This window comes from Symphodus melops (assembly GCF_947650265.1).
Source record: "Symphodus melops genome assembly, chromosome: 2".
Lineage (NCBI taxonomy): Eukaryota > Metazoa > Chordata > Actinopteri > Labriformes > Labridae > Symphodus > Symphodus melops.
In genome coordinates, this window is record NC_136692.1 from 11687990 (window position 1) to 11707174 (window position 19185).

At 39.9% G+C, this 19185-nt stretch overlaps 1 protein-coding gene across 1 annotated transcript in view; it reads left to right on the forward strand.

Moving 5' to 3' along the window:
* Nucleotides 1-8908: 8908 nt before the first annotated feature.
* Nucleotides 8909-19185, forward strand: part of tll1 (tolloid-like 1) — a 42585-nt gene continuing 32308 nt past the window's right edge. The window contains exons 1-2 of the mRNA XM_079334891.1: nt 8909-9095; nt 10605-11062. Of these exons, the coding sequence (XP_079191017.1) occupies nt 10882-11062 (181 nt within the window). The 5' untranslated portion in view covers nt 8909-9095; nt 10605-10881. The remainder of the gene's footprint in view (nt 9096-10604; nt 11063-19185) is intronic.

The following is a 19185-nucleotide window of genomic DNA, read 5'->3' on the forward strand; positions in this document are numbered from 1 at the left end:
ATGAGTTCTTCAAAAGTCTTCGAAAAAGAAAACATTCATGGGCTGTAGGCTAAAATGATAGGTCTACTTTGTGATGTAACTATCAGATGTTTCAGGGGATAGGGGAACATCAGAATTAGAAAGAAGCGTATAAGTGAGGTGAACAAACTGAGTGGAAATGAGAGAGGAAACCGTACGTTTAATGAGAGGAATTAGACAGCAGGTCAGAACAAGAAAGATTATTAAAACGACAAACAGGCATCTGACATCAGTCACCAGCTGTGAGCCAGGACCACTATTCAAGCCAGGGGCGACAGGAGTGCCGAGGTAACGTTGGGAGTGGAGTAGGTCATTCAATTGACAGACAACGTGTGTAAGATTGGAAGAGGTGTCAAGGATAAAAGTACAGCATTCTGTGCCTGTGATATGACATACAACGCCCCTGGAATGCCAACACTTGATCTAAAGCCACGCGATACTGTATAGAGCAACATTATTAAGGGCCTTGAGCTCAAGGGATAGGAAAGAAAATCCTTCAATGGTAAGAGCAGTTCATTTTTCAAGTTTGAGAGCAAGTCTATCTATTTGGTGAGCATTATGGGTTGTGCCCCACAAAAGTATGAGACCTGACTGGCTGGGCTGATGCAAACCTTTTCGATGGAGCGCTTTTGGTGATGGGCATGTGGCGAGTAGTAATGAAGCTATGTGTGAAGCGTCCAGATGTGAGAAATTAGAGTATTCTCTGTCTCACACTATTCTTTTGTTGTGGCTGCGACAAGGAGCTCATCACCGTACTGCAGCAAGACTGAACCTGGAGAGAGATTGACAGGAGAGACGAGGCCTGACAGAAAAGTGTAGGGCTGCAGCTCAGTCCTTGCATAATCACCTGAACTCCTTTTGACATGGCGAAGTTAACTGAACTTCCTTTAATTCTGACTGTACCGCGTAGCTAATTAGGGACGTACGATTGGGAGAAACTTCATGTTTCAGTTTTGTCCTAAAATACACAGCGACCTTTGACTTTTACATTTGTGAGATCAGAATGTTTTTACAGTGAATTAGGAGATTTTCTTGTCTGTTGGATTTCGAGGTGACATCTGCAGTCCACACAACCGGTCCTCTCGACCTTAAAGAGTTCAGGGTTGAGACAGGACGAAGTGTTAACGTCCCGGATGATCAGTTACCGTCTGCCGTGGATACAGCGTTCGGCCTGGGATCCCACTTCTGACACCAAGTTTGTTGTGGCGTTTTCTGTTGATAATAAAGGATCTCAAGTCAATGCCTTTTGTCTTTGTGTATTTTATTGCATATTATAAAAGTTCTTTGCAAAGGGGCAATGAGCTACAGAAGTGGCATCAATCACGAATGCATCAAAGATTCTCGGGGCAGTCCCAGTTGTAGAACATATAGATTCACACAGGTTATAGGTAAATTACATATACAGTACATATGTAACAGTTTGTCATTGGTTTCAGTTTGCCCTTGTGACTACGCCTTCTGCATAGATTAATCTCTTTTGGGGCAAGTAATAGATAATAGTAGACAATAGGCAATAGTATCAGTTTGTTAATAATGCAAGCTTTCATAAAGCACCTGGCACGGTGGAATAACAGTGACTCCTTTTTAGGGAGTGCACACAGTCTTTTATAAGAACCTTGTATTCCAGATAACAAGAAGTAGAAGTGTGTATGTATGAGATGCAGGCAAGGCCATACATAGAAAGTGGTGCCAAATGACACACAAACATCTGAGTTGTCTAAGTTCAAATGAGAACACGCTTAAATTTCACTGTTCATTCTCATGTTTTTACACTTTGTACAAGTAGATCTATTGTTTAAATAATGTTGATTTCAGTGCACAACTCTGGCAGCACGATTTCAGTCCAATGTTGGCCCATTTCAGTGACTGACAAAACAGAAGTATACACCTTAACATTGAGGACCTTTGTTATTTCAGGTGATGTTTAGATCTGTAAACAGCAAACAATAAGGAACTCCTAATGACCGAAAGCATTATGATTGATGTGAGCATGTGTTCCTTTTATTAATTTTTACTTTGAGCTACAGATCCTCGTGTCCCTTTGCCTGAGAGGAATGCGTTGTTGCAGTGACTATTTAGTATACTGACACACACACACACACAACCACACACGCACACAACCACACACACACAACCACACAGAGCAAGGGTGGCACTTTTAAGTCCAACTATGTTGTTGAGTCAGCTGTTTAAGCAATTAGATGCTAACTTTGCAGATCAATGGCCCCCTTGGTCTATTAGTCATACTGGGCCTATTAGCATGTGCTATTAGCATCTCCTCATCAATACCATTGATCAAGCTGCTTTGGCTTCTAGACATGGAGGGACCCTGAGAGAAGAGACAAAGAGAGGGAGTAGGAGACTGATCTGCTTAGAGAGTCAGATTTGATGTAAGAAAATAATAGATGTTGTTTTCCATAATAGCACAAACTGAGTTTGCATCCTTAAACTTTTGTCCTAAAATATTAGAATCTAAAGAGTCTTTGAGAAACAGAAGAACAAGTTTAAGTATTGATTATCTCTTAGTCTACTTTTTAATACATCAGAGTTTCTACATAAGTCTATTTCTTGGTCACTGCTGTAATTTTAGATTTCCTCTGGTCTGCTTGCTTAGGTATCCAGGGTGACAGCTGTCTATTCCTTTGTCATTTCTATTTTTGTCCTGCAGATGACAGTAGTGGGCTGATTACATGACATTCACTGCCAGGAGTCTGCCCCTGAAGATGCTATCAGTTTAGACTCAGCAATAATCAGTCCCTGCTACCCCTCTTTAATGATCCACCATGACTCTGTTTACTGGTCATGATTTATATTTGTATTTGAGCTCATGCATGACAGGGAGTGTCTGTGGTTAGCTGTGGTCAAATGTTCCTCATTAGTTAGTGGTTCCCCCCCCTCAGAACGGACAAATCCCAGAAGTTCAAAGTGGCTGCAGGCCTATTTTCAGCAAACAAAATTTAGTGGAAAACTCTTCTATTTGTGCCAAAACGTGCTACACAATCTTTTTCATATGTTATGTATTTAAAAAATTGTGCAAAGTGGAATTAAGTACATTGAAAACATTAACTGTGAAGTGTTGTACATCCTCTACTCTCATCTGAGTTGTGTGTGTGTGTGTGTGTGTGTGTGTGTGTGTGTGTGTGTGTGTGTGTGTGTGTGCGTGTGTGTGTGTGTGTAGGTGTGTGTGTGTGTGTGTGTGTGTGTGTCAGAGTGTGTTCTTGGTTATTTCACTTTCAGTTCAGTGAGGCCAAGGACCAATAGAGCTGGCTGCCAACAAACTGGGAGACAATGCATCACCAAAGCAGAACCAAAAGGTAAAACATTTTGCACTACTTTCCTAACAGTCAAAAATACTTTTCTGTTTTCAAAAGAAAATGTGGCTTTAGTTTATGTACATGTGTAAGTACTGTAAAGCAAGGGTCAACTCTTCCTGATAATACCTTTTGTACCTATAGGTGGTGCAGTCTGATAGCTACAGCCTCTCTCCAATGAGGACTCTACAGCTAATCATGGCACAGTGAGTCTGTGAGAAAGACATCAATTTAGATGGCGTATCAAAGTTGCTTGTTGGCGCTGAAGAGTCTGTCTGTGCACACGGAGGCACACAGAAACATACATGCACACGCACACACACACACACACACACACACACACGCACGCACACACACACACACACACACACACACACACACACACACACACACACACACACACACACACACACACAGAGTCTAAGGTCTTCTTTGCTTATTTCTTTAGTCTCCCTGAAAGGAAGCATATCTGCAAGGAGCAGAGGCCAGGACACACACACACACACACACACACACACACACACACACACACACACACACACACAATCCTAAGTTCCTGAAGGAGTGCTGTGTCAGCAAGGGACTACTGTTTGCATTTACACACACAAGCCAGCACACATGCAGCATCTTTGGCTTTCTTAAAAGCAAGGATGTATTGAAACAAAGGTCTTCCTCTGTTATGGATTACTGTAACTGCTCACTCGTACTCTGATTATTTATCTCTCACTGAACTACAATGAATTGTCAAAGCATCATTGGCTTTTAATCTGTTAGTGGAACTCAAGTCATTCAACATTTCATTGTATTATTAAGACTTCAGATGTTAAACCTGTACCTAGTGGACATCTATTTAATCATGTTCAACCTCACAGTACTTGAGATAAGATGGAGTAAGAAGCCTATGTAGTTGACTTTTTTTTTCATTGTCAAATAAAGATACCTTCACCAACAGTACCTTAAAGGGATACTTCACCCATTTGCATGAAGCTTTGTATCATTAGAAACATGGTAGTAGTGTTGAATGGTCGTGAATCCAACCCTCATTTTGCTCTGAGACGAGAAAAACATGTTTTTCTTTGCTTGAAAGTTTTCTTCATGTGATGCAAAAAGCGTCATATTGCATCACATGAAGAAAACTTCCAGGCAAAGAAAAACATATTTTTCTCGTCTCAGGGCAAAATGAGGGCTGGACTCACAACCATTCAACACTACTACCATGTTTCTAATGATACAAAGCTTCATGCAAATGGTTGAAGTATCCCTTTAACTTTCTCTTAACACAAGGCAAAGTAGTTTGATGAAAGGAATTTGATAAGATAATTGTTTTGTTAATTTGAAGACATACCATCTAAGTCCAGTTTGATGTTAGTGCTGGTTAGATGTTCAAGTTTTTCCAAACAGCTTTGTATCATCACCCCATTACATCCAATTCTTTATCTGGATCATTTCAAACTCATGTTGTCCCTACAAGTGTTGATAATTATCCATTTATTTTAAAATGTAACACTGAAAACAAAAAACTAATCTCAGATTTGATTATTTCTCATCACGTAAATGTAAGATACTAAAGATTAGCTTTAATGAAGCACTTCAGGATACAGGATAGACGTGCCATTTTATAGTGACATAGTGACATAACAGAAGGATTTTCTGCAATGTTACTGAAGCTGGAAATTTCTTCAATTAGTCTCAACCCATCTTATTTCTCTTCTTCACATTTTTTATTCCCATCCTTTCCCCCCATAGCTGCAGATATTGTTTCTAACTCAAATACACATCCTGAGTTCATTGTTTTTCTCCCCCTCTCAGTTAACTGTGATGGCAAAGACACAAAAGCACTCTGCCACCTATGACCAGAATATGTGCCAATAGCTGGCACATGCACCTCAACGCATTCATGCCCACATGCACGAACACAGTTGAGGTTGCAGAGAAGGGGTGAAGGTGGAGAATACGAGCCCTGAGAGATGCAGAAAGAGGAAATAAGAGAAGGAGAGGGAGAAGGGCATGCACAGCTTGGCATTTAAGCAGAGGATTTCCTTACTGTACCTTGTCTTCCCTCCGCTCTTTTCTGTTTACACAATGAGAGACCACTTCACACAGCCCACAGTAAGGGAGTCCAAGAGTGTGTTTATGGATGACATTTTTTATGTATGCATGTGTAGAACAAAGCCTATCTTGTATAAACAATAAAAAAACATCTTAATATTCCACTGAAAAGTTTCATGAAGGTTACCAGAGGGTAACTACTTTTCGAAATAGTTCATTTTTTGTTTGGAACCGAACAAGTGTAATAATTCAGGGGCTACTCACAACTGTTCAGACAATTAAGGATTTACTAAACATATCTGTTAAATGTCCTTTTCCGTGTTGTCAGCAGACTGTCTGACGATGATGTATGTCTTTGGCCACCACTTTATTCTCTTTAATGGAGTTTCATCCAACGCTTAAGACACCCAGAGCATCAGCAGGCCTTAGGGACATAATAAGGTAAACATTCCCATACCTTTAACTTCTGGCATTGTTATCATTTTTGCCCATCTTTTGTCAGCCATATAATTAATTATTAAATAGCCAACATTGACCAAACGTACCCCCATGATAATAAAGTATTTCTGATTGTTCATGCTCCTTTACGTTACGCAAAGTTAAGAATTGTCTGACCTTATAACATAGCATTAAGAATTACCCAGGAAAAAAGCAATGAAATCACACATTGCACAAGATATCAAAGGTGCCCATTGAAACTATTCCCTTAAATGCAATATATCTCAGTGTTTCACTTCTTTTTACAAGACTGAGTTACTGTGCCTTGACTTATTCATGGATAGTTTAGTGAAATGGCCGACTGGGCACCGGCTCAGGGGCCCAGAGTGCCCTTGGGCTGGGGTCTTTTTCAAGTACTCTTAAAAGTCTAGTTGGGAAGCCATCAAAATGATGTAAGAGACCCTAAACATACACAGAAGTTGGTGCAAAAACAACACTATGTAATAGACATTAAATGACAATTTAGAGACGAAAACACAAAAAGAACACTAAAATACCAAAACAAAAAAAAGAATCCACAAAGAGACATAAAACACTGCAGAGAGACCAAGAACCCAAATAAGAAAGAGAGAAAACATAGATATGGGAGATGTTTTACATGTATGTGCCTATTGCCTTTTATTTGTCCAAGGAGCAAAAACATTGAAAATGATTTTGTCCCATCTAGCAAAGAAATCATTGTCATTGCATGTGCCACTTTTCAATTACTGCTCATTCATTGCAGACTTATTCCATTTGTATTAAGACTCAGAGTTATGCATAATTATGGCGTTACCACTCTGAGAAACAGTGGGGTGCTAGCAGGCTACTTCCCCTCAGCTTTCTTGAGTCCCAGAATAAGTGAGCATTGAATTCTAACTAAATTTTAACATCAAACTTTTGAGTTTCATTTTCTTTTCGATGTGTGTGATGGTGGAAAGATTTTTAGATCTTCTGCATCACACATAGAGGTGATACTGACTGAAACCACACCCAACCAGTTTTGGTCTCCATCATCTCCTGAGACTAATATTTGATTATTTATTTATTTACCATTTACCAGTAAATGGTGCTTATGGCTATCTTGATGTTATTGTGGTCACTTAGTGATGTATAGGTTGTGTAAATTCTTTTTTTAAAATGTGTGTACTTCCTGATGAAAACAAGGTTGATTAGAGTCTTAAGAATATAAAAAGAATACCTATAAAATAAAACAATGAACTTAAAGACAGATTTAAAAAAAGAAAAACAGAAGGGAGAAACTTTGCTGTGTGAAGGTGATAGTCCTGTGCAAGTTTTTTGCTGCAAGTTTTTCACTGATTTTAGGCACAGCATATAGCTTGAAAGTTGAACAAGAACAGTGTAGACCTTTTGGAGTTCAGCTGCTGCATAGAGTTGATTGGAAAGTGTATTTGAGGCAAACAAAGCTAATAATAGCGCTCCAATACCTGCAGACCACAGCACTTGGTAGAGTCTCAAGAGGCTGAGATTGAGAGTTCCTCCTGGTGCACAAGCCTCCGTGTGTTTCAGGGAGGGGTGGTGGCGGTGGCCACTGTGCTGGGTAAGAATGCTGGCGAGGGACTTTTAGAAAGCTTCAGAGACGCACTGATCAATAAATGCTTTAAATAGGGACACAAATTCCTGAACACAGCATTAATCTCAATAGCTGGATCCTATTTAAGAAGGATGCATTTTGCTGAATAGATTGGCTCGATGATAACCACACAAAGGTGTACTGTAAGTGGTCAGGGAGGCCCAAACGCCACTCAATGCCTTCCAAGTGTTAATTAGAATTGCTAAGAAGAAAATTCAAACCGCTAATGCACACAGAAGCAGACATTATATATTTTAATAGATATGTGAGTTCAGTTCATTTATTAAAAAGGGGGGAAAAAGGCTTCAATATTGTAACAAAAAAGTGCATTTATTTAGAATTATTTGGGGGCTTTTATTTGAAAGAATACTGGATATAGTATAGGAAATCAGGCCGAGAGAGAGAGAGAGAGAGAGTTGGGAATGGTATGCGGGAAGGAACTGCAAACCTGTACTACATACCTGCTTGGAGGACTTGAGCCTCTTTGCATAGGAGCAACTTAACCGTCAGGCCAACTGCACAATGTTTAGTTTTGCAAAACTTAAGTCGTTTCCAAAGTGAGAACTTGGTGTCCTTGCACACTGAGAAGCCACATAAAAGAAATGGTGACACAGCAGTCATGACATTCAAACTTATTAAAAAAAAAAAGAACAGTTTATCTCAGAACAGAAGTTCAGAATGAAAGCTAACATTGTGATGCACAACAGAACATAACATATAGAATGAAACCTGATTTAAACATTCGTACTCTCAAGGTTACATTCTCAACATCAGAGAATGTAAATAGTCTGGACTATTTCCCCAAGACAAACCAAACCTTCACTTGTGTTTTCTGATTATGAATGTCCCCACTCGTCTGAATAAGCCTATATTTAGTTCCATATGCTAAAATGTAAAAAAAACAAATTCAGTAATTTGATATACACAATACCATAGAAAATACAACCCCCGTTATCTCAGGCTGTTATTTTTCTTTTGTGCTCACGAGCAAATGTTAGCATGTCAAACAGTTAACTTATAGGCCACCTGTTAAACATGAACATAGTTGGTTTTCATTGTGAGCATGTTACTGTAAGCACTGAGTACTTAGTTTGATTCAGCTATTAGCAAGGTTTTAGACTAATCGTATTTGTTATCAAACATTTTTATTTTTACGAGATGGTTGTGGTTATTCAACTCCTCGCACTATAAGAATTGTACAGGCCCTTCATTATTATAATTGTTCAGGTGGTCTTCTATTTTAGGAAAACAACTAGGAGTGTGTTCAATAAACTCTTGTGTGCGCGAGCTTGTGTGTGTGTGTGTGTGTGTGTGTGTGTGTGTGTGTGTGTGTGTGTTGTCCCCAGGGGATTTGTTTCCATGCCCCAGGCGTGTGTAGTGGACAGCTTGCGGCTGGATTGATAGAGTGACGTCAGCGCGCCGCTACCTCTCCCAGAGGGCAGGATTAGTCGGGAGCAGCAGAGACAGCGCTCCGGTAATCTCCCGGTAATAAATGGAGGGAGGCTGGCACGTTCGGAACCGCGGGTACCGAGTGATACCGGAGGCCCCCTGAGACCCCTGACAAAGATGCCTGTACATGGAGCATGATGGGTCGCTTCGTGACGCCGCAGCAAACTGACGGGCCCCGGGGCAGGTACACGCAGCGGGTAAGCTTTGGAGACGCAGGTTGAACTCGTCTCAGGAGGATTTACCTTGACAAGGTGTTCGCAGGCTGCAACGCTTGTCTGTCAACAACTGCTGCTGTTTTATTTTTACTGCTTGTGTCTACTGTGTGTGCCTGAAGGTTGCACTTGAGAGATTATGCTTGTTGACAATTTTGTAGTCAATGAAATTTTGTGGAAATTACGCGAAATTAAACTGACATTATATGGTCTACTTTTTTTTTTTTTTTTTAAAGATTCTTTGTCTTCACATACATGAACAATATATTAAAGGCAGTTAATTTGTGAGTACCACTGATGCGGTGGAAGACCAGGAACCCACATGAACTCACTCATCTGTTGTTGACCGACCTACTGCAGGGCAAGGTTAGAGTTAATGACAGATTATAGAAGACATCATTGCTGAATGACAAACTGATATGGACGTATATATTTCCAATCCGTTATTTAAAATTGTGTCATAGGATCTTCATCGCATTTAATGAAAGAACACTAACTAAAAACTATTGGAAACAATACGCAAAAATATCTATAGGCTAAGTGCTGTTTTCAGGAACTTTTTAAACATTTACCCATGGGTAAATAATACCGTGCATCATTGTAGAACATACCCAAAACACAGCGAATGTAATTACTGTTTTGTTTCGCGTCTTTTACGCACTACGCCTCTCTAAACCTATTTGCTCTGAGTTGCAAATAATCTACCCTTGGATCTTTTTCCCCTTTCATGCTTTCCATGACATAAACTACTTGTCATGATTGTAAAGGCAACTAAAAGCCCTGCACTCTGGGCATTTATGGTTTGGTTATCACCTACTTGGCACCTGCCTCTAGATAGCCATATAACAACCAAATACGCACCGGTTATAAGGCCTGATGGATACTAAAACCCACAGGCCAATTTATATCCCCCTTGTTACTTTTACCGCTGCCGGTTTCCCTCTCCAGTTGCGGATCCATGTGAGTCGAGGTCCAATAACCTGTCAGATCAGTGCGCGTTTCCTCTATATGCCACGCTTAGTTGAGCGACGTGTTTTCTGAGGTTTATTCAAAGTGTGCAATTTATAGTTGGAGTCTTTTTGTTTTGTTGCGTTATTACTGTTGTTAAGCGAAAAACTGTACAAAAAATCAGTAGAAAAGGCTAAATGAATAAAAACAAAAGAGGGCAAAGGAAGTTTTTGTTCTGCACCACTTGGGTAGAACAGTACAGGTATTTGGCTGAATGGTTGTGTGTAGGCGGTGCATTGACTCGGGTTGGGAGAGAGTAACGCAACGATACCGGACACACGAGAGAGAGAGAGGGAGAGAGAGAGAGGGAGAAGAGAGGGAGACATTGCACTACGCCAGGGAGTGAGCCAACAGGGCTGGTTTGAGATACGATGTTACTTGTGTGAGCAGCACTCATACTCACCGCTGTGCGTCTTTACGCTCAGGGATCATCCACTCCTGATCCCCCCTCACTGTCTCTTTCTGTGATTGTTTCTTTACCCACAGCAGCCTCACCTGCGAAGTCACAGCGGAGGACAGAGGACACTTGCTGACTGACGGACAGAAAGGCACCTCCGTGTACTCTCACCATGGAGGAGAGCTGGGCAGAGTAACTTACTGCGACCTTTACAGTATAAAATCTGACTGTCAGAGAAGAGAGCGATCTTCACGATGAGCCGTTAATTTCCTGCTGCCGGTTTTTTCTTTGGAGAGTGGATTGACCATCTCCTAACAGCAGGGGAGACGAGCAGAGAGGCATTTAATCGTTGGTTTGAGTCCTCAGATGGACCAAGTGCCCTCGGCACTGGCCGCTAAGATGCGCTGGATCACGCTGGTGCTTGCAGGCTTGACTTTCTGGGGCAAAGTGACTATTTCTAACTGTTTCGACTACGAGGAGCCAGACTATGATTACTACGAGGAAGATAAAGCGGAGACCATTGACTACAAAGACCCGTGCAAAGCTGGTGAGTCTGTTTTGTTTTTTTGAAATTGTAAAAATAGAAGTGAAAATAAGTATTTTTGCGAATATGATTTACCCTCGAGCGCACTGGCTCTGAGCTGGCACATTTATGAGAGCTGACAGCGGCTCTATGTGTGTGTGCATGTCTACGCAATCATCCAGATGCCCCCGTTTCCCCACCCATCACAACCGATAAGTCAGTAGCCTACCGGTGGTGATCCCGCGGGTGGATGACACGTGCTGCCGGGGACGGTCCTATAAACCCGTGCACTCCTGAGATGCACGCACACATATTTAGTGCGTTCATCTAATGTGTGCAGAGTTTTTGTGATTGCAGGCGAAATAATGAGGCATATTTAGACGTGCATGTTTTCGCGTGCGTCCAGATGTTAAATCGACCATCAATGTAGATGAGAAACAGCTGGACTCAAGTGCACCAAAACTATTTTTCTCTTTCCAACACATACACACAGACACACGCAGTGATAAAAAAAAAATTGGACATTTAATGACAGGCTGCGGGTTGCTTTGGAACTACTCTGTAACCCTGGCTGCAATCACAAGACAATGTGTGTATCAAGAAAGAAAGAAGCTGTTCGTAATTGGTTCATAAAATAAGTGTTAAATTGTTGTCACTGATTTTAACTGGAAGTCAAAAATGCATTTTTTTTTCTCAGCTTAATACAGGACTCCTATGTGTAATGTCTGTGCTCCACCCAAATGAACTCATTTATTTAGAGACAAAGACTGGAGATTCACTCTTAATATTTTACAACAAATGATATGGCCTGTACATAATCATCAATTAGTTTGTACCATATGGTCTTCTTAAACTATGTGTTACATTTTATACTTAAGTAAAGTTACCAATGCAGTATGATTTTAATTTGCATCTCATAAACTGTGCATATAAATGTGCATATACAGCATGTTTGAGAATACAACCATTTGAAATTTGAACTTTTGCTTTAAAAAGTTTTAAATGAAGTGTTTGGATTTCTTCCAGATGTAGGACACTTCACAGTTTCTTTCTGCCATGACGTTCTCGACTTCTTCTCATCCTTTTTATTGTAGCCCTACATGACATTGACTACTGCAACATTCTAATTACCTCCCTGGGATTACTAAAGTACATTTTATTTATTTTATTTATGTACACCAGTCAGGAAGCAGCAGAGGCTTCTGATTTGTCACAGGAACAGAATCATATAGAATAGAATACAATAATGCGTATATATTGTGATGAAACAGTACATTGTAAAATTATATTACCCACAGACAAACTGTTGCCAGCAATGTTTGCCTTCACCTGTACTTTTGTCTGTGTCTAGTACAGATATGTGTCAATTTTCCTCAGGTAAAAAAAAGAAGCTTTTTATAATCACTCCCTGCAGACCTTGTAGCAAAGCTCAATGAGCAGTAAGGATTGTTGCTGAATGTTAACCTCTCTCGCTACATCAGCATCATTCCTACAGAGCAGGTGGAGGCTGAACCTCTCTGCCTGTTTTTGTTGCAATGTTGTAAGCCTATTTTCTGTCATTGTTTTAGTAACAATTACTGTTCGGTGTGTGTGTGTAAATGTGTTTATATATATGTATGTCTTCCCGCTTGTCTTATTTAAATGGCACTTTGCTGCCCTAATGTTGTCTCTGATGACACGTTGCAGTGATAACAGGTCCACCCAGAATGCCGACCGTCGTTACGCTGACCGACACACATTCCACTCATACCAAATATACAAACCTGACACTGCTCAGTGTGTTTGTGTGTGTGTGTGTGTGTGTGTGTGTGTGTGTGTTATTCATGTGCATGTTACTACTCTGTGTGGGTGATTTTATGTTGATATAGCATTCCCATGACTCTCTGGTTTTCAGTTATGCTGGGACCTTACCCTGTGAGTGTCTGTTTGTGTATTTGATTGGGAGCCTGGCAGGTCACAGGGAGACAGTCAGTCTACATATGTTTGAGTAACTCTGGTAGGTTAAAATAACTGAGTGAGAAAACAGTTTTTTTTATTTGCTGCAAATATCAGTGAACATAAAAGATGTATTCATATGTACAGCTTAGATCTCTCAAAGCAAATCCACACACGACACTCCCGTTTTCAGATATTTTTCAGTTTCTTCTTCGGTGAACTCATATGCACATGATATATCAAATATTTTATTGGCATACACTAATGTTAATTTTAAGCACTGCAACTGGGCGGAGGGGTGCTTAATGCAGCGAATGTCTCTGGACTTCAACTAGACCAACACATTTACAGTACACATTGTGCATGTTGTTTTCAGATTAAATGTAAATTAAATGTTGGCCTTGCTTTATTCCACACAATTTGACTACCAGACAGCAGATCTAGTTTCACAAACAACCATCCAAAACAGCATGTTGTATGTGTTACACATTTTAAAGCCTGTATCTAACCCTCACAATTTTGCTGCTTTTTTGTGCACTTTGGGGTAATTGGCCTCAGAATAGCCTCAAATGTTAATTTGAACATTTCTTTTGTGCGCTGCGGAGCACAGCTGAGGTTGTGGCTGCTTATGCTCAATGCATCCTGGTACATGTAGGCAATCGTGTCATGGCTACTCAACGAAGGGAAACATGCACAGGACAGTTTGCCAAATCAGTCATAAAATCAGGCTTAAAAAAATAATATGTATATATATATATATATATATATATATATATATATATGTATATGTATATGTATGTGTATATATATAGAAATGAGCATCTGTGTTACATGTAGTCTTATAATTGTTAATGTTATAAAGAGGATAATGTTATAAAGATATACATCAACAAACAGTTCTGAAAATACATATATTGACAGTTGTATAAATGTTAATGTGAAAATTAATCAAATAATTGCCATTTCTATCTAACAGTTATCTTCAATTTGCACATCTCCAAAACACACACCTACAGACCATTCCCAGCCAGAGTAACACCTGATGAAGTAATCGTTGTATACATAACATTTTACATTTTATTCTATAGATATACAATAAAAACACCAAACCTGTTAAATCAATACATGCACATCACATGTATGCATGTAAATGATTCACTAGCTTAGTGTCTTGGAGAATACACATTAACCTGTTTAAAATTCTGCATCCATCTACAAATGCAAGAATGAATCAAACGATGAAGAGATAATGAAGACAGTTGTACAGTAGTTGCACCACTAGCATGGGCATATTTTGTTGTCAGTTTGTAAAGAGTTGATGGCTTTATGTCTTTCTGTCTGAGTGTGTGCAGCTTGTAAGAAATGGAAATGTGGCGGCTCATTCCGGGCTTGACCCTGTGGCATTGGTCTGAGTGGTTGGTATTCCGCCTCCTGTTTTTGCTGGGAAAACACACGGGGAATAATTGGCTGTCTGCTTATCTCCTCCGAGTCCCGCGCTGGTAGACAGGAGAACACACACTTCCAGGCCTTTGTGAAGTGATTTCCCCATACAGGCACACACATGTGCAGAGGCACACACATTCGATACACATACACACTGAGCTCCCTCCATTCACCCGCGCTTATCTCTTCCTGGTTGTCTGCATCCTGCTACTCAGCTGGAGATGACACACACACACTCGCACGTACACACACACTTACACAGACGCGCACGAGCTCTTACGCTCACTCAAGAGTCATTCATGCTTCCTTCCAAATCACTGTTCTCATAAAAAGCTCACACAAACTGAGTGAAGGCTAAACAAACCTCGAAGACGGTGCAAAGCTGTGGGTCATTCCTTCAGGAGTGACCCTGAAGATGGACTACCTGTGCCCTTCTCTCAATACAATAGACTGTGTATAGTAACAGTAAAGTACAATATGTAATGTCAATTCTTTAGTCAGCGTACTCTTGATTCTCCAGTACCAGATTTCCGATGATAGTGGATATCGTGCTGCAAAAAAAAAAGATGAAAATGATGGGGATGAAAATTTCTATTATGATTTCAAAGAAATGTAAAGGTTCAATGACGACTTTATAGAAAGTTGTGTCAGAAATAAAGCAGTGGTTGATCCGTGGCCTCCTGATCCCCAAATTACTTATTTTTCTGAATAAACCTTTGAGTTGTTGTGTGCTTACCTGGACCTTGTGTTGGTATTGTATTGTGCTTGTTAGTCGCTGAAATTAGCAAACTTCTTTCCAAACAAATATAATCAGTTTAGTATGTACGTGAAGTCTCGCATAAACATGACATCCTTCCGATTTTCCAGGAAAAAAAGAGTCCTTTCCACAAAAACCTGTCCAAAGGCTGGTATAGAGACCTGAGAGAGCCTTTGTTATATTACATGACAATCTGTCTTAACATGTTCAATACAAAGACATTTCTTCACTCCTTATATTAAGAAAATGAAAGTAGTGGTTATCTCGATACCATGGCAACAACAAAATACTATACTAAGCAGGCAATAATGGGTTATTTCTTGTTTAAATGATTCAAAAAATGGCAAACCTATGCACAAAATCTAAACCAGTCTTAGGAAAACAAATCCTTTCGCTACAAAACCTGAAGTGTGTTTTCATTCTTTTCTGTGTCCTAAGGAGATTTAGTGTTGAGTTTATGAGCACTTAAGTTATATGAAAAGTTGCATCACAGTTTCCATGAGGAGCTTAAAACAGAACCTTCCACTTATGGGACGATCTCCACCCTTCTGCATACACGAGGAGGTTCATGTTGGCTGAAGCTAATTCTGAAAATCAGACAAATCTTTGTGTAGAATGTAGAGATCCGGTGCAGATGTTATACATAATTTAACTTTCAGGTTTAGAGAGGGAGACACATGTTTGCAATTCGGTTGTTTCCAGTAACTCATGGATTAGACTTAGGTTGTATTCAAACGTTATCTACAGTTTAAGAGCTTCTGATGCATTTTCTCTGTTCTTTTTTTTTTTGTAGTCTAAGTAGTAGCATTCTTCTAAAGGACCTGCAAAGCAGCATTTTACTGCTGCAGTGTTTTAGAAACAGTCTTTTTTTGCTGTAGTTTCTATATATGAGCTGATTTGTTAGAGGTTTAAACAATATTCCCCAAAAAGCCCCACTGTGATCTGCAGGGATAAGGACTTCACATCTGAAACATTAAACCTGATCAACCTGATATGATGCTACATGTGCTAATAGATAAAAGAGAATCAACTTGTAATCATCACTCAGGTGTTTGATATAAGCCTCTTTCACAAATGCGCGGCGCTCCAGGAAAATCTGTTGATTCGGACTGCCAGACTCCTCTTAAAAAGTCTGCATGAAGTCAGAGTGAACGCTGGGAGTTCAGTACAGTATATATAGTCTGGAACATTTACCACAAGAGAGCAACAGGGGGATGAAGTTGTTCATTTTGAGAGTCCTTTGGCTTCTTTGTTCTTTTTACAGCTCGCCTTATGTTTTTTCAACTGTTGTGCATGCCTCCAGGAAACATCTAAACATGTAGTAGTAATGTTGCCCAAATTCCTCCCCCTCCCCTGAACTTGTGCGAGCTTGAAAATCTCCCTCTGAGAGGTATGTGTGAAAGAAAATTCTGAAAATATTAGGACCTGAATGTTGTGATATTGTCTAAAATGTCCGGTGTTCAAGTGCCGGATGTAACACAGATTGGACACCTGAGATGACTTACTGTTGATCCTATGAGTTCTCTTCTAAAGGTAACCTAAAGACCATGATACATCCTTCAGTCCATGTTGGTGTTTCTGGGACGGCCAGGTACAGCACTTTTTTCAGTTTGAGTTCTCCTGGCCCTCTACTTCCAAAGATAAGGATGACTGCAGATTGAAAGGATTGCTTCAAATATTTGCCATAATTCAAGTGGCCAAAATTGAATCTGCGTCTATTTGCGTAAACGTATCATTCAGTTGGCTACAGGCTTGCAGTTCCCTATACGTTTTGAATTCAAATTCAAACAACTTTGTGTTGATAAAAAGTGAGCAAAACAGGGATAGTAAGTGCAGTTCTGTACAAAACTATTAAAAATATGTTTGATATTGTACATATCAATATGCCACTTCTAATATAGATCTATATATAAATATATGAATACAACTGTACAAAGTGCAGTGTATGACCGTGATTTTCGTCACATCCTTCTAAACCATTTGACAAACCGCTTCGTAAGATTTAAGTTAAACTCACTCTATAGTATTATATGAATGCTCCAAGAGGAATCTTGATCAGTGAATAGATACTTTTGTGCTTTTGAGTTTTTCAGTTGGACAGTAAAGACTTCCATGTCGTGATAGTGAGCTGTGGCTACTGTTCACCCCTTCCCCCATTCTTCAGTAGGAAGGAAACTAGAGCAATGTGTGTATGGGTGTATGTTTGACACTGTGGCTGCATAATGTGTGTGTGTGTGTGTGAGTAAGCGGACCAGCGGTCTCACTCATATTATATTAAACAGGATTTTCCCGAGCAGAGTGCTCCTGCCACTGAGCTTCCGAAGTCTTCTCCAGGATTCCCGCCTCAGCACAAACTGTGCAGCTACGCTGCGAGCCCACTGTTTTCTTTGGAGCGTCATTGTTCCGGAGCTGCAGAAAGCCATGAGTCAGCATCACCATCACTCCGCCCACAGCCACGCATTGCTCAATTATTAAATGTTTGCCTGCTTTTATATCACCTAGCTTTTCCTGGTGGTATTTATAGCAACAAAAGCCATTCTTGTACAAGGCCACCTTCACTTACAGTCAAACTCAGTTTTTCCCCCACTTGTCCTTTGAATTGTTTGAACTCAGCTGTGGTCACAGATCATGTCTTTCTACAGCATAGGACGTAGATCTCCTCACTTTTAGCTAGCTTCATATTGTTTGTATTTGATTTTTTTTTAATACTCTTTTTATGATGGTGTTCAAGTGCAGCTCGCCTTGATTTAGGGTCTTAAAGATTTAACACCCCACCTAAAAGGTTTATTCAGTTCTGACTAGCTGGTGGGGAGTCCCAATCTCTCAAACCTCTATTAAAGTTTTTACCTTTTCTATTGAGCTTTTGGGTTGTTAGCCAACCTTGCTGTTAAATGGGAGTATCTAGAGTCAAAAGAGTCATGGGGAAACATCTTTCTGAACTTTGAGCAGCTGACCTGCCCTCAAATTAGAACTTCTAGATAACCATAGCATGATATTCTCAGTGGCATGTACAGTGTTTCCAAGACAATCGAACAAAAGCTAGTTTTTATGCTGGTTAAAATTGTCCACAACTCAGCAACCCAAATTACAATTACCACTAAAATTACTGGTATGTTACAAAGCTGACTATAATTTTATCAAGTAAAAAGAGTTTCCAAATGCTTGCAAGGTTACTTTTAATCCACACACTATTTCTTTTGACTTGTAATTTACCCTTCGCTATAATTCAAGAAACCTGGAAGTCAAAGGAATCAGGCACTTCTACAAATGGCAACGATTTCCAACTGCTGGCTTTGTGCCACATCATCCACTGGTCCTTGAAAGTTGTGTGAGAGGTCTGTGTGTGGTCCATCTTTACCTCTAAATCTGCTAGGATTTTTTCAATGAAAACTCATTATGTACAGAATCATCAGTATTATGAAGACTGGATTTTTTTCTGTTGAGAATCTTGTATCTCTTAGTTTCTTTATTTCCTCAACCTGATAAACAAATGAAAACTATCAGTACACAATTGTTGTGTTCCTCTTTACATTGCAAACATAATTACAAGTCTATACACTCATGACTGAAATAGGGACGCTTAAAGAGTGTTAAAACAATTAATTATAGCTGCTTAAACAAACTTTCAACACTAGTGCTGCTGGCCTTACTGCCAACCACCCTCTAAGTCATTTCACTGACAAAGACAATTCTGCAATGTCAGAATAAAATAAAGAGTTGTGACCAGGTCCAGCTAAAGACATAGGCAGTACAGGCTGTGACCAATGGCGCCAAGTCCTAAGCGGCTCTAGCACAGTCTCACATGAAAAATAAATGTTAAATGTGGCAATGCATGTGATCTTAATGTACACATAGGGCCAGGTTGACAACATCGCTCACGCTCTACTCTCTAGTCATGATCAGTCCAGAGGGTAGAATGTGTTGGAAATGAAGACTGTGAAGTAACTTCTTATTAACTATTGTTGATTTATCATGATTGTACATGACCTTGTAGCTAGACATGAAGGCACAC